Raw genomic sequence first — 15712 nt, forward strand, 5'->3', positions numbered from 1 at the left:
AACTTTATTAAAGTATATATAAACCCAGAAAGTTTCAAACGATATATCGTTTGAAACTTTCTGGGTTTACCACATGATGGTTATTGGGCACGTGAATGTTGGCCAACGAATAGTTGGCCTATGGTGGCAAAAAGGCAAAAAATCATCGACTAATTCAACTTTTGAAAACTTTTGAGATGTTCCTCTGATTCTTTGAGATACCTTAAAAATCAAAAGCGAAAATATCTTTCAGGTCAAAATGCTAAAATGTCGTGAATGTTACATTTGGTCACCTCATGTATAATTGCGTAGTACGGTAGTTACAGTGCTTCTACGCCTGTGTATGCGTGCGAAGTGGAAATGGCACAGCCGTTGAGTGCTGTGAAAATAATACCGTGTCAAGTTGCAAGACGTACTTAACTAGAAATATCACATCATTATATTCCGATAATCCGATATGAGCGTCTTTGTCAAATTTAGCTTTAATTTTGTTCAACTTGACGAGAATCTTAGGATTCAAGAATCATGATCTAACTATCAAAGGTCAGCAATCTCACCTGAAGATAATGTTTGACAGATCACTATCATTATAATATTCAACAAGTCTTGTGGTTGACTAAATGTTCACTGTAACAGGCACCACTGTCCATTAAACTTGTGTGATGTTCAGTGAACATCTACTCAATGTGATTATGTGTGCTGACTCACTAATAGTACTAGACACATAATACTCAACTACACCGAGCTGTTTTATCTAATTATAACCTGATTTCTACACTGTGTGATTCAGTGAAATAATGATTAATAATTTCGTAGCGCTGAAAATTAAACTGACACTCGTTATTTCGAACCTAATTTCTTAATTTGTCACACATATCCAAAAAAGAAGAAATATGATACATTTCTGTGATGTAGTAACTGTTGCTAAAATTAGGGAATTCAATCTTTATTTGGATAACCTGGTCAACAGACTGACTGCAGAGTTCAACGGATGAAATGTCCCACGCGATTGTCGATGTCATTTTCTGGGATCATTTTATCATGTTTATTATATCTACAAGCCGCCATGTCATTTCGCCTCATTGAATTAAGTATTTTATATGACATATTGAATCACCCTTGTACACATTATAAGTCATTATTATATGTGTATAAATTCAGTGTATCCACAATCCACATCCAGATGGTATGTATGTTCATGTTCTATAAAATATAAAATACCCAAATAATTCAAGAATCACATCCTATCCCAATCCGATTATCAGAATTTGTGAAACTATAGACATTAAATTTTATCTAGGCACTAACTTAAAGTTAATTAACAATCACATTATTTCTCAAACATCACAATTTTATTCAAGAACACAAATAATATATCCTCCAGTAATTTTCCAAACAAATGAAACAGTGGAGTGTGGACAGTAATATTTATCTTATAATTCACATTATTTCATGATGAGAGTATTAAGGCCAGAGGGGGGGGTAAGGGGTCAAAAAAATCGACCAAAATATTATTTTCTAAATCAATTTAATTTTCGATGACAAAAACATTGCTGCTATTCACAAATTTGTAGCTGCTTAACTTTTTTTTATAATTGAGGTTAACCGATTTTCACAAAATTGATTATACAACATTGAGGTTAATAAAATTGAGGTTAATATTTTATTACACTCCATAATTTTTTGTTTTTTCGGTCAGAAAATGTAAACTCTAAATTTTAGGTTCATAATTGTCAGAAAAAGTAATATCCAAACGTGATTAAATGAGGTTAACCTCTTAATTTAGGTATAGCGAAAATAGATTAGATGACAGAGTTGTTATTTTTATCGTAAGATTACGACATACAAATTTCTTAATAGATGTAGTGCTGATTTACTTCATTTTATCTCGAGAAAGTGTTGAAAATGAGGTTAACCATATCATTTGGTAGTTTAAGAATTATTTACACAAGATTCTTACCTTTGTTATGTACCACAATATCGCAGTGAGGTATCTATTTGTATTCCAATACCTCAAACATGATCATGAGACAAAGGTGATTAGGACTGACCATATATAAGTAGAAGAGTTCACCCATAAATAGCTAAAAAATGAGGTTAACCTCTCATTTGTTGAATATCGACCCAGTCAATCACATGTTAACCTCAAAAACTTAATTGTTACACTGGGCAAATGTTTCATTACATGTATAAAAATACATTGATAAACCAATTCCATTGTTATATGGTCTATAGCGAGGTTAACAATCATATTTTTACTACTACTACCAAATATCGTGATAGTTAACCTCATTTTTAGACAAATTTTGGTTTATGATATTGATTTTCTCAACATAAAGTATCTCAATAAACATCTTCTCACCTTAAAGCTAAAATTGTATGCGGACGCTACTAAATACGAAAAATAATGCACAATTTGAGATTATGGCAGTGAAATAAAAACACCAAAACTCTTTTTACTCAAAACAGTTTTTTTCATACAAACGTCCCTTAGTTGAGAATACTGGCCACACCCAGAAGCTGAAACTTGGCACAGGTGTTCCTTGGGTTGTCACCCACAATTCTATTGTACAAAATTTTGATATTTGCCTCTGTTATTGAGTTATGAGGTTAACTGTCGAAAAACTGTCGAATTTGGGGTAAAGTTAACCTCATATCTCAAGAACAGAAGTAAATATCAAAATTTTGTACAATAGAATTGTGTAAAACAGTCTAAGGAACACATGTGCCAAGTTTTAGCTCCTGGGTGTGGCCAGTTTTCTCAACTTAGGGCGTTTTAACTTTTTACAGTTTAAGTTTAAGTTTTACATGTAATTACATGTAAACCTCAATATTTGGCGCGCGATATCTTAAAAACGCAAGGTCAGATTTCGGTCCGGTTTTTTTCCTCTTGTTTGTCTCCAGCAGCTCTAATCAAATATGTGAAAACTGGAAAATCGACTTTTACCCCCCCCTCTGGCCTTAACCAGTTACAGCAGGCTTTGATATGTATTACTAACAATAACCGTGTGATATTATACAGTAAACAAATTACAAGACCAATACAATCTAGTGGATACTGGATATGACCACTAATACATGTGGTAATACCACTACCAGTTCTCAGATCATGGTTATAAACATGTCTGATGATCAGTGCAATTAAGAGATATATCTCTTATAATTATATATAATTATAAGATTGGAGTCAGCTCGTGTATAATTCCAATCAATACATTTGTGTTGGGTTCGTGGCCTAGGCCACAGGTCCCAGCTGGCCTAGTTAAAACGTGTTGTGTTTCACTAACTCGGATGTACACTGTACACTAGTTTTATCCTCTGCCCTGGACTGGCTGTAGATTAATTAGCCCAATGTTACACTCAGTGTAAATGGTAGTGTGTAGGTATTTGCATGGTTTGCTGGTCGTGGTTTAATGTTGGGATCGCTATTTATTTATTGTTTTTATCCCGGATATTCTTCATTTCTCCATTGCATTGAGCAGTCTCTTCTAAAATTTCCATCGTTGAGATGAGCAAATTTGACGGCGAAAATGTCTCAAATTTTGAAGATTTCGTTCGTCATTTTCAGATTAACCGCATTAACTCGAGAAATAGCAAAAAAGTGGTTGGTAATAAGGAAGAGTTCAATGCTTCTCAGACTTCCTTTGTCAAAATTACGAGAAATTACCGAAAAGAATAGACAACACGCCCCATGGTGGTCTCAATATCTGATGTTTCACGGATATTTTATACCATATGCTATGATAACATTAACTTATCTTCATATTATGAACTTATGTCGGACTGAGATTTCTAAAGACTTCCGTGTATCAGATTACACAAAATTGCTCTGCCATCGAGAAAACTTTGAGGGCCACTTAAATTGTCTGATCGAATTTTCGACTTTCCGAAAAAACTACTTGTGTGTAATTCTTAGGAAACTTACACTATACATAGATTAGTTTTAAAATTCTTCCTTCCTGTAAATCCTGCGTAATCTGCAAAATATAACATGTTTGCTCCATGTTTGCTCCTGCAAATTCATAAGCATACAATTTCGTTACATTTCCAAACTCCACCGAACGTCTCTATGTGCAGAATACATGTTGAGCGGAAATTACCTGAATTTGATTAGGTTTTTTGTCAAAGGAAAGGCAACAGCCCATGGCAAATTGAATAATTGTTTGTGGACTCAAATTGCAGAAAGCAGATTACGATGTTTTTACATAATTATGATAATGTTTGTTTCACTTCATTTACCGGTTTTCGAAATGGCACTGAACGTTTTCGAAACGCTGCTACAATGATTCTTAAACTTCGCGATAGATATAAAATATAAAATGTGAATTTAATTGTAAATGTGAAAATATATTCGAGCCCTAAAAAAGTAAAAAGGCGAAGGAATTTCAGTTTAGCTAGTCGGATAAACTTGAACCAGGCGGATTTTGTAAAGAAATTTTCGTTTTACAGCTACTCTTAACACGAATTACAGCCGCAGATTGGATTAGTAACGACTGTCATGTAACGACTGTCATGTTTCAGGGCTGTACTCAATGGAGGGAACAATGTGTAATTTACCTGCTATAGTGGCACTTAAGAAGAAATATAAGGTAAACATAGTTAGTATTTATTTAAAACTCTTTTTGATATTTTTGTTTCATTACATAACATAAGCGAATATCGCAATACTTTTTCAATCTTACTGTAGTACCTTCGTTGAACCTGAAAGCTTGAATACTGAACATACGCCAGATCACTCGACTATATCTTGTAGTCTGAATTTAGATGTAGTCTGAATTTTAGATTCAAGTCTAATTAAAACAAAGAATTCCAAATGTAACTTTCCGTTTCTAGTTAAAACACATCAGTTATATAGCAATAACATTGTTTTAAAGGTTGGCCCATATTTCAATCAGTCCAGTGATTGATTGTATATATAATACAAAGGGTACATATTGATCGTGTAATGGTGGTGTGTAGATTAGAGCTATTATAAGGATTGGTTATCATTAGAAATTGGCTGCTAATGACAATTGGAAATATTGTGCGCGGTCGCAGTTTCCACACGGCAAACTCCACATGGTTACCAGCTGGTTCAAAATATCATATTTCATGATCAGTAGAATACTGGAGTACGTGTGTTCAGTGTTACACTTCTTCTGGTTTTTTGTTATTCTCTACTAGAGAGAAAATTAACCTTTTTTCTTAATATCATGAATTATAATAATTGAGCTAAATGAGCCTGATACTCGTCAAAGAATTAACAGTCGGACCATGTAACCATGCAATGAATTCTACGAAAAGCTGTGTGTCTATCCTGGGCGATAAATTAAAATGGCGAACCATCAGTATTCTATAAATTTATTTTAACCTTTTACGGTACGACCTCTGCATAATGAGCTGACGACCACTTTGGAGCCTTAAAACAGTGTCAACAATGGCCTCTCTGTATCGTAATGGTATTGCTCGGGGTGCAGTTACTACTTTCGTGACCTCTATTTGTCACGTGATACTATATATAGTGTATATTTATCACGTGACATTCTAGTAACTACCAGGACAATTCCTCTAGAGAGGTTATTATCCCTCTCCAGGAGTGTCCATTTATTGAACTTCAATATTCAGACCATAATGTTATCTTAGAGAAAATAATATCAACATAATTTTATATATATGGGCTCTGGTAGTATCCGTTTTAATGTACAATTCATCTTGCTGGGCTGCCCCTAAATCAGTATTGGAAAAACTAGATATTGCTCACAGACGTCATCTGCGATCAATTTTGAATTACAAATACCCTCACATCATCTCCAACAAGAACTTGTATAAACGCTGCAATAGTGAACCATTGTCAGCTAAAGTGGCTCGTAGTCGGTGGAGGATGCTCGGACATGTACTGCGTGGGCCTACAGATGGCCCAGCCTATTCGTCGCTTGTTTTTGCTGTCAACACCTTACAGCTTCAAGGGCGGCGTGGAAGACCGCAGTCAAACCTTTTCTCACTGATTCTACACGACCTTAGTGTCCGAAAATTATCGTTAAATAATTTATTTGATTTGGACTATTTAACGTTAATTGCTCAGAATAGAGTTAAATGGAGAAGTATGCAAATTGCATGACTTTTGTTTGAGAAAGATTAGGGGACAGAAATGTTTACTTTGTTTACTATCTGTTTCTTAGAGCTTTTGTTTATATATATTAAGGAGGATATATCCTCTTAGGATATATATCCTTAGAGCAAATATTACCAGTATGTACATGTGAAAGTGTGAAATTAGAAATGATGCAGATCTGAAAAATTCGCCTGTCACTGTGACCGTATTTAGGTGTATCATAATATATTGCTTATATATATAATTAATTGGAAACATTGACCACTCTTTATTTGGTTGAGTTTAAAACTGGACAAATAAATGTGTTTAAAAATTGCCACACAGTACGAATCGTTTCATCTTTTATCTTAATTTCAACTTCCGCCGACCTCTAAAAGTTTGCCATGACAAGTTATTAGCAACGTTAAAAATATTTTTAAAACGATAAATGTTTACCAAAAGTTGTTATGTTTTAAATTTATGTACGTGACGCAAAATATTAATACATGCGGCTAAGATTGCAGCTACCAATTCTTGTCATGATGTTTCTATAAAACATATTGCTCTAAATTCCCCTAAGTTGATGAATACAAATTGCAGGCGTATTTGTTTATCGACGAGGCACACAGCATCGGAGCCATGGGAGAAACTGGACGAGGGGTGAGCGAGCATTTTGGAGTAGACACTGCAGATGTGGACATCATGATGGGAACTTTCAGCAAGAGTTTCGGAGCTTGCGGTGGCTATCTTGCTGGCACCAAGGTTTTTATTTACATTTTCAATAATATCACCATTTCAAAATTCAAATACGTAGTTTATAAATATTCAAAATATCTTTTATAAAAAGTTTTTGTCATTTTATATTGTCCATCGCCTCATGCTGAGCATATCAAATATATTATTTACAAATATATCTACAAAACTCGCCACTGTAACACCAGTAAACAACTCTAAACTTTCTACAAGTCAGTAGATTCACCAAAAGTAATCTCATCCATCATATCCCAACTCTCACCCCAATCTCCTGCCTCATTTAACTCATCTAAAAAGCTCTTCTCGGTACCCCCCAGAGTGGAGGGTTGGAGTGCGAGACTCTGGTTTGGAGATCCCTGCGTCGCCTCCCACATGTCATCTTCCTTGTTACGGCGCAGCTTGCGCGCACGCTCATACACTCCGTTGAAACTGTAGTCTCTGTTTCTGTAGGAGCTTAACATCTTTCGGGTCCGAGACTGTCGGTCTCTGAGATTGGCAGCAAGCTGCTTGAGATTGTTCAGCTCGTCTTGCATGAGGTCCAGCTGGTTGCACTTCGAGGCTGGAGGGTCGGAGTCATCAGAATTAGAAGAGAAACAATCAGACGAACATTCATCGATAACATACTCTTGATCAGGATCAGAACTAAGAGATTGAGATAGCTCTGGGATAGAAAGCTCTGGAACCTGAATCGGAATGTGTGATAATTCCTGAACGTGATCTGATTCGATAACCGCTGGAGAAGTGTCCTCGTCTGTTATCATGATAACAGGGGCGGGTTTGTCCGGGGGAGGTTGTTCGACTACTAACTTAGTAACCGGTAGTACTACTTCCATTCTCTCTTCACTTGTACTAACTTCCGCAAATTTTGAACTTCTCACACCAATCGCCAGCTTTTCGTGAGAGGGTTGCCTTTTTGGGACTGCCCTTAGTTTTGTCAACGAGTGATCTCTCTTGATTACCGGACTTTCTTTCTTCGAAACTTTCCTCTTCTTGAGCTGCTCCTTTTTTACTAACAGCACATTCTGTGCTTCAGCTTCAGCCCTAGCTTCACTTTCCCTTCTTAACAAAGCCTCTTTCTTTTCAGCAAGTTGCTTCCTGTACAACTGATCCTCATCTACAGTAACTTTTCTCCTCCGAGGTTTGGGCCCCCTTTTCACCGGGGCCTGCTCCCCAAATAGAGCCAGTAACTTGTTCACATTTTTAGATTTCTTGAGACTCCCAAAAACCTGACGGTCTTCTTGGGGTTCCTCTTCTTCGTCCTCTGATATCGCCAGCGTTGAAGTGACCAGCGTAAGGGTTTAAAAAGTGAGAGAGAGAAAAGTAGTTAGGGTCCTGGGTGGTGTTGGGTCCGGGGTGGTAATGCTAGGTGTAGCGGTGCTGGTGAACTTGCTGAGACTCGTTCATCAAACCTCAGGTAGCACTACTGCAGAATAAATATGTTTTACTTGCTGGAGAGAGATTGAGAATGTAATGAAATTTAATCTAGAAAATTACAGTTTGTCATGCTCGGCGCGTTGTATAGTGCACCGAGAATTAAAACTTTACTGCAGTATATAATACTGTATTAGATATTCGCTATTCAGTTTTATTCGGGTGATGGCTAAGAGTTTTATACTTTAAAAAAGTCTAGACCTCTTAGCTATGATGAGAAGCTACCAACATTATTCAAACTGAACGTTAATCACTGTATGCCTTACATGTTCATATTTTTAGAATATCAACATATTCTAAAAATAAACTATAAATGATAACGGAAGCAAAAAGAACAAATAAATTCAAACATTTATAACATATTTCGGCATTATATAACATAATTCAAAAGAGATTTAATTTTATCAAAGCTAAGCCATTCAAGCGACTCTCAGTCTGAAATATCAAAATAATGCGCAATGATATCCAAAGACATAAACCAGTGAGTGTACCTCAAAGCTCAAACTATTACGACATACTTAGATGTAAGTAACAACGCGAATCAGGACAAGAGCAACGAAAGAGAAAATTATCTAAACGAAATGATCGGAAACAAACATTAGTGTTGGGTATTAAACAATCTTCATTGTATTACATCTATGCTGGAATGATAAGAGGCCACTATTTGACGGTAATTGCCTCTGATGAAATCGTTTAATCAGTATCTGTGTCACAGATATATCACTTCTTGTCTTTCAGCTGTAGAATCGAATACCAACGGAAAGTACAATTTCACCCATGTCTTATTGATAAAATTACCCAATTGCTTCACATGACCTTAATAAACTTATTTAAGCTATATGCTACGAACATGATCTTATAATACCGTGTGCTTAATTCGATACCCATCAGCTGGTAGCCAGCTTCAACGAACGAATGCTCTGCAGTCTCCTTCGAGGCAATTTTATAATCACTCGATCAAATAATATGTTAATATCAATAACCCTATTATACCTCCTATAATTAGTATTACAGTCCTGATCAGTCGATTCTTACAAAGGATTACACAGGATTTACACAGGATTACACAGGATTTACACAGGATTATGAACCCCCTAAGGCTTGGAAAGGTGTAAAAGCAGTCTCGCAAACGCATATTCTAGAAATAAAGTCATAATTAATATGGATGACCTCTGTGCTGGCGTAGCGGCAAACAAAGCTCTAGAAACCCTAACATGGGTTTTGCAATTAGCGTAAGCCGTAAACCTTCTTGTGTTTGGTTCTTGATCAGCTGAAAATGGAGGATGGCTCATGATTCAAATAGAAAAGCATTTAACTTTCAACGAAACCTTTATCTCCCAAACAGCCGGACGAAAGAAACATAAATTAAGAAAAATATTTAATTACGAATAAACGCTACCTAATCGGTCTCTAGTGACCACTCAAATAACTGCTAAGCACTGCGCTATAACAGGCTCTAGACAGACAAGCCAAATTAAGTAGCACACTAAATATGGAAACGTAAATATTTAAATATATCCAGGAAGCAATCAAAGCCAAAACGAGCCAAGGACAAACTAACCCAAACTAACAAGATCACAAGCATATAATTACTTGAGCTGACTAATGAGTCAACAACATAACAACCAAAGTTAACGATGAGATGGTTCGTGTCGTAGGTAGAGAAGAGAGACGTCTCCCGGCCGTGCTATCTCTACAACTACAATTACCAAATCAACACTGACAGGACATGTGTAGTGGAGAGTGAGGGAGAATGGTGAGGTGTGTGTAGCAATTTACCAACTTTACTTAGTGCTACGTATTCAGGACAGCAGCCTGTAGTTGAGGGAGCAATAATGAGAGTTCTATTGGCACACAGTCCTGAGTACACCATGTAAATATTGTGTAAAGTAGCCGGGGCATACTCTCTGTTATTATTATAGTCCGTACAATGCAATGTAGTAAAGTGACACGTTATCATACTTAAACGTTTGAAATGTGTTCATATCCCGTGTGGCCGTACGTTACAGCAGAAAGACAGAACGTTACCTCAATTTAGTAGGACTAATAATAGAGTATTAGTGCATCTCCCTGGGTTCTACGTCAACGGGTCAACCTTATATATAATCACCTTAATCCATTATTCGGGTACCAAAATGGTAGCGTTCAACCAATAACAGTGACACCTCATATTAAATATCGAATAAAGACTGTAGTACTACTAGTACGCCAACACAAACACACGAGACGAAGTAAAGAGAGACTGACATACTAAAATATATACACGAAACACAAAAGAGGGAAGGGAGAGGGTACCCTCGCTCTCAAACTGCAATTAGACAAGCACGTTAGTTCCGCAGTTCGGTCTACTCGTACTGAGAGCGAGTTAGGGTGCTCCCGGGCACACTTACAAACTGTACAATAAGCATTAAGCAACTAGGAGAGAGGGAGAGAGAGAGAGAGGAGAGAGGGAGAGAGAGAGAGAGAGGGAGAGAGAGAGGGAGGCACATATTATATAACATATACGAGAGAGAGAGAGAGAGAGTTTGTACGTTTGCTGGAGGTATTTGTACGGGTTCACCGTACGAACTACGGACTCTCCCGACACACAAGTTTAACACTGTCACCTAGTGCTTTTACCAGTCATCGCCGCATATTTTACAAAACTTAACATTCCCTGAATTTTACTTGACCTATGCCAGGGCACTCGGACAGGAATGACGGAGATATATTATAAGTTGTATGATTTAACAGGTTGTGACGTCCGTCTTGTTTCAGGACACGATAGCGCACCTGAAGCGAGAGTCCCATGCGCACACGTACGCATCGCCAATGTCTCCTCCAGTCGCCAGACAGATTATCGCCTCCCTGACTATGATCAGTAGCACTGAGGAGGGCAAGGGAAGATTACGGCAACTGGCTGAGAATACCAGGTTTGTTTGTTTGTTGGTTTGTTCGTATGTTTATGAGATTCAGAATTATATCAACTGGGCGGCGATCGGCCTGTCACTCCGCCATATTTGCATGCTTATAAACAGTAAAGACTGGGGTCCCCAGGTGGTATGGAGTATGATAAAATACTCCATCACGGATCGGGAAATTGAGCGGCCATCCACAAAAGAAAAGCGGCCGCATTTCTTGTTGTTATTGTTCACGTCATGTACATGTATTATTATGGTGTGCTTTGTAAATCATTCAACTGTGTGGTTATGTTATACTGTTGGATAAAAAGGTTTCGTTGGATAAAAAGGTTTCGTTCATGTTTTTCTTATAGAACGAAATATGTAGAGTGATGAAAGTATGCGACTGTTAACGAAGACATACCAATAGATACATTGTCTGTGATAAGCAATTCTGAATCAGACTAGTCTACATTTTCCAAATCACCTGTAGCAACATTCTGGCTGGTCAGTGGTCACACAGTTCGTTTCCTTAAATAAATGAAGTTATCGCAACCCTGGATCAGCAAACATGTGTAGAAATGTCAGGATCTTCATTTGTGAAGCCAATTTATGCTCTGGATGAAGTAATGACCCTAAATAACTGGAAACTTTATCTCATTAAAACTAATTTAAAGCTTCAGTTCTTACAATTAGTCATGGCAGTCTTACTCTTGTCTGCTTCTTTCGTTAATTAATTAATTGGCCAACCAGTCTTATCATTCTGCACTCTACAGCAAACTATTAATCAGATTATAAATCTTTAATATCTAGCTAAACCTCATGACTCCTCACTCCTGTTAATGACAGTTGAACAGGGAATTCTAGAGACTGCATGCCTACCATGATAACTGGTATTCAAATCATGCACAGTAAGGAAGGGAGTATTGTGGTAACTAACCCTGTCACATACCTTTGAAATATTAATCGTTTCATAACCAGTCGTTGTTTTTCCTGAATATTTCATTATCAAGTGCCCACTATAACAGCCTTCATAATACTCGCATACTTAGTGGTAACCTTACAAATTTGTATTTATAAAAGCTAAAGTGACCAGCTGTTGACGGGTAAGAATATTAGAATATTTTTCTGCATCTCAGTTGATGGACAATTTACGCGGTTCAGACTTCACCAGCTCCGGTTATTATTAATTTTTTAGTAAGCTCTCAAATTCTTTCTTCCGGGTAAGTGTAGAGTAGGCTGAACTGTACAGTGTAGATGCTATTTCTTGAGCCCTGATTTGGGGTGGGAAAGTAGCATTGAGTTTCATTAGATAAGCAAATTGTGACGTCATGGTTATAAATAGAGTCGTTAGCCTGCACTTTTTTGTCCACATTTTTAAAGCCTGACTGGATTGTCGTTTTGAGCATGCAAAAATGTGATGATCCGTGATTTGTGGGAATGTTTGCAACAGTTCGTTGATTTTATTTCAAAAAGTAATTGTACATAGGAATACGCACTACGCAGTATAGAAATGCTGCACTTTTAATTATTCTGCCTTATGCGATATTTAAAATATGTTAGGCAGAGAAATTCAGAACTTTTCGATGGTATTTCGAATCTGATAAGTTGAAATATGCGCTCGTGAAGTAATTCGACTTCATGGAGGGTTAAAGGTTGAAAGATTGGAAGGTTGAAAGATTGAAAGGTAAAAGGTTCCAAAATTTGATTTCAGAAACCTAGTTGCAGGTTTTTTAGTATAGATTCGAAATGTTATCATTGACATTATCGAGCATTTGGAATGAAGTATCTGCATGCAAATCTAATAAATTCTACCACATGTTTTTATAGCGCGATAAGAACCTTGCCTACGACTGCACCTGCAGCTGCCCCCATATAACATGACTTGTTTCATCACATTTCATGTTTGATAATGGACGGTTTTGTAGATAGAAATGTTGATAACTGTGATATTAGTGTTGCAAGCTAGGACTTGACTGCAACCAAAGAGCACGAGACTACATGTACTAATAACTGTAATTTTTTGTGTATGACCGGCAGTCACTGTGTCCTCTACTGACCGGCGGCACTGTGTCCTCTACTGACCGGCAGTCACTGTGTCATCTACTGACCGGCGGTCACTGTGTCCTCTACTGACCGGCGGTCACTGTGTCATCTACTGACCGGCAGTCACTGTGTCATCTACTGACCGGCTGTCACTGTGTCCTCTACTGACCGGCTGTCACTGTGTCATCTACTGACCGGCAGTCACTGTGTCATCTACTGACCGGCTGTCACTGTGTCCTCTACTGACCGGCTGTCACTGTGTCATCTACTGACCGGCAGTCACTGTGTCATCTACTGACCGGCTGTCACTGTGTCCTCTACTGACCGGCTGTCACTGTGTCATCTACTGACCGGCGGTCACTGTGTCCTCTACTGACCGGCTGTCACTGTGTCATCTACTGACCGGCAGTCACTGTGTCATCTACTGACCGGCTGTCACTGTGTCCTCTACTGACCGGCTGTCACTGTGTCATCTACTGACCGGCAGTCACTGTGTCATCTACTGACCGGCTGTCACTGTGTCCTCTACTGACCGGCTGTCACTGTGTCCTCTACTGACCGACTGTCACTGTGTCCTCTACTGACCGGCTGTCACTGTGTCCTCTACTGACCGGCGGTCACTGTGTCCTCTACTGACCGGCTGTCACTGTGTCCTCTACTGACCGGCGGCACTGTGTCCTCTACTGACCGGCGGCACTGTGTCCTCTACTGACCGGCGGCACTGTGTCCTCTACTGACCGGCGGCACTGTGTCCTCTACTGACCGGCGGTCACTGTGTCCTCTACTGAATTAGGACTGAAGTTGTCACGTACTGTTGGTCATTGGCGGATTAAATCTGTAGTTCAAGAACCCTATTATTAGTAACTACAGTACCCTAGCCTGGTCTATCAGAGTTTTTCTTCAATACATTTTCAGAAGAATAGTTTCTGAATTGTCCCATCCGAATGCAGAACAAAACACACGACTTCACACCACTATTTCAGGTACTTCCGGGATGAGTTAAGAAAGCGAGGATATATTATCTACGGAGATTCTCACTCGCCGGTCATTCCAATGATTCTCTTTACCCTCGCTAATATATGGTGAGTACCGAACAAGTTCAGTATTTGAAACATTTTGATTAACTGTGTTTATAAGATAACTTTGTGAAGCCTCGAAATTAACCCACATAACACATTCGTGATCTGTTATTAATTCCGAAACCAGGCTGCAGAATATCAAACTAGGCAGTAGATAATCTGAATTAATACGTGACCTCTAATACATGACCTGGATAAGAAACATCATTAATTAAGCCGGAGTATGGAAATGCTACATCCGAATGCTGGCGTGTGTATTAAAACTCCAGACTTTCCATCGAATTTTAGCAAAGTTTTCATATAATAATAATATCTCACTAATTACTCACTCGGAATATAAGAGTATCACAGAAAGTACACAACTCATATTTATTTATTCTGTCCTTTATTCACTACATATCATATTTGTGATTTATCTCTCGATCATTTTGAAAAATGTCAAATTTGCGGCTAGGAATAACTGAATATAAGATAAATCAAAAACGGCATATCAAATATTCCAAATGTAATGATTGTTGCTTATCTGGGGATTGTTCACCTGCTTTTCGCTGCTTAGGCTTTGGTTTGTCTTTCCGCCAGAATTGGCCATAGTGTGACATTTATCATTTGGCGAATGAAGCGATTCGATGTAAAGAATACCGTAATCAACCAGATACTATTGTGGCAAATTTTGTACCAGAATGAAAGAAAAGAAGTTTCATTAGAAGGAATGCGCGCAAAATTCTATTGCAATAAAAGTGTACAATTAATTGTAAGCATCTACCATAACATTTAATAATTTTGCCCCGCGCGCTCTTTTGTTGGATCGCGCGATCCTGGGCCGTTTTAATAATTATAAACGACTTCAACCGTTAACTTTTAATACAAATGAAATGGTACCAGCTATTCCTACTTCAAAGCACCTGGCTTTATATTTCACTGATAAGTCTAACAAGAAAATTAAAGTTCACTCAGTGTGAATATAGCGATTTAATGAATTATTGTTTGACATGCCATCAAAGAGACATTAAATCACCTGATTATGATGAAGTGTTTGCAATGAGCTGACTCTATTGTATTAAGTGGTAGTCGTACAGCCGTTACACTCGCGACAATTTCAAAGTGTTGGACAAGCACAGAGATTTTTTATGAAAATGAGGTGATATCTCTATGTCACCCCATTACAAATATCGTCTGATTTTATCAACTCAATTATCTTATTAAACTTGCTGATTGGGACAGACATCGGGTGATATGTTAATCAGGCAAAATGAAAATTGGTTGACTGATGATCAGGAAATCTTACTTGATAGAAATATCCAAATGATGCAACAACATCACAATTAATATTATGGAAGTTTTATAAAGTTCTAGTTGCGACCAAATGTTCGATCGCGAGCACGCATCCGTGTTATCTAATATTATAATACTTAATAGTATTAAGTATAAAATATGTATTATCTGGTATTCATCACAATATATTCGAAATGATCATG

At 37.7% G+C, this 15712-nt stretch overlaps 2 protein-coding genes across 3 annotated transcripts in view; one reads left to right on the forward strand and one right to left on the reverse strand.

The window, feature by feature from the left end:
- LOC134812728 (serine palmitoyltransferase 2-like) overlaps positions 1-15712 on the forward strand; it is a 46316-nt gene that overhangs the window by 29406 nt on the left and 1198 nt on the right. The window contains exons 8-11 of the mRNA XM_063820263.1: positions 4501-4568; positions 6650-6811; positions 10991-11145; positions 14142-14240. Coding sequence (XP_063676333.1) covers positions 4501-4568; positions 6650-6811; positions 10991-11145; positions 14142-14240 — 484 coding nt within the window. The remainder of the gene's footprint in view (positions 1-4500; positions 4569-6649; positions 6812-10990; positions 11146-14141; positions 14241-15712) is intronic.
- LOC134812733 (stromal cell-derived factor 2-like protein 1) overlaps positions 1-15712 on the reverse strand; it is a 77520-nt gene that overhangs the window by 15417 nt on the left and 46391 nt on the right. The window lies entirely within an intron of this gene.

The sequence above is a fragment of the Bolinopsis microptera genome, chromosome 3, assembly GCF_026151205.1.
Source record: "Bolinopsis microptera isolate Bmic1 chromosome 3, MBARI_Bmic_1.0, whole genome shotgun sequence".
Taxonomy (NCBI): Eukaryota; Metazoa; Ctenophora; class Tentaculata; order Lobata; family Bolinopsidae; genus Bolinopsis; species Bolinopsis microptera.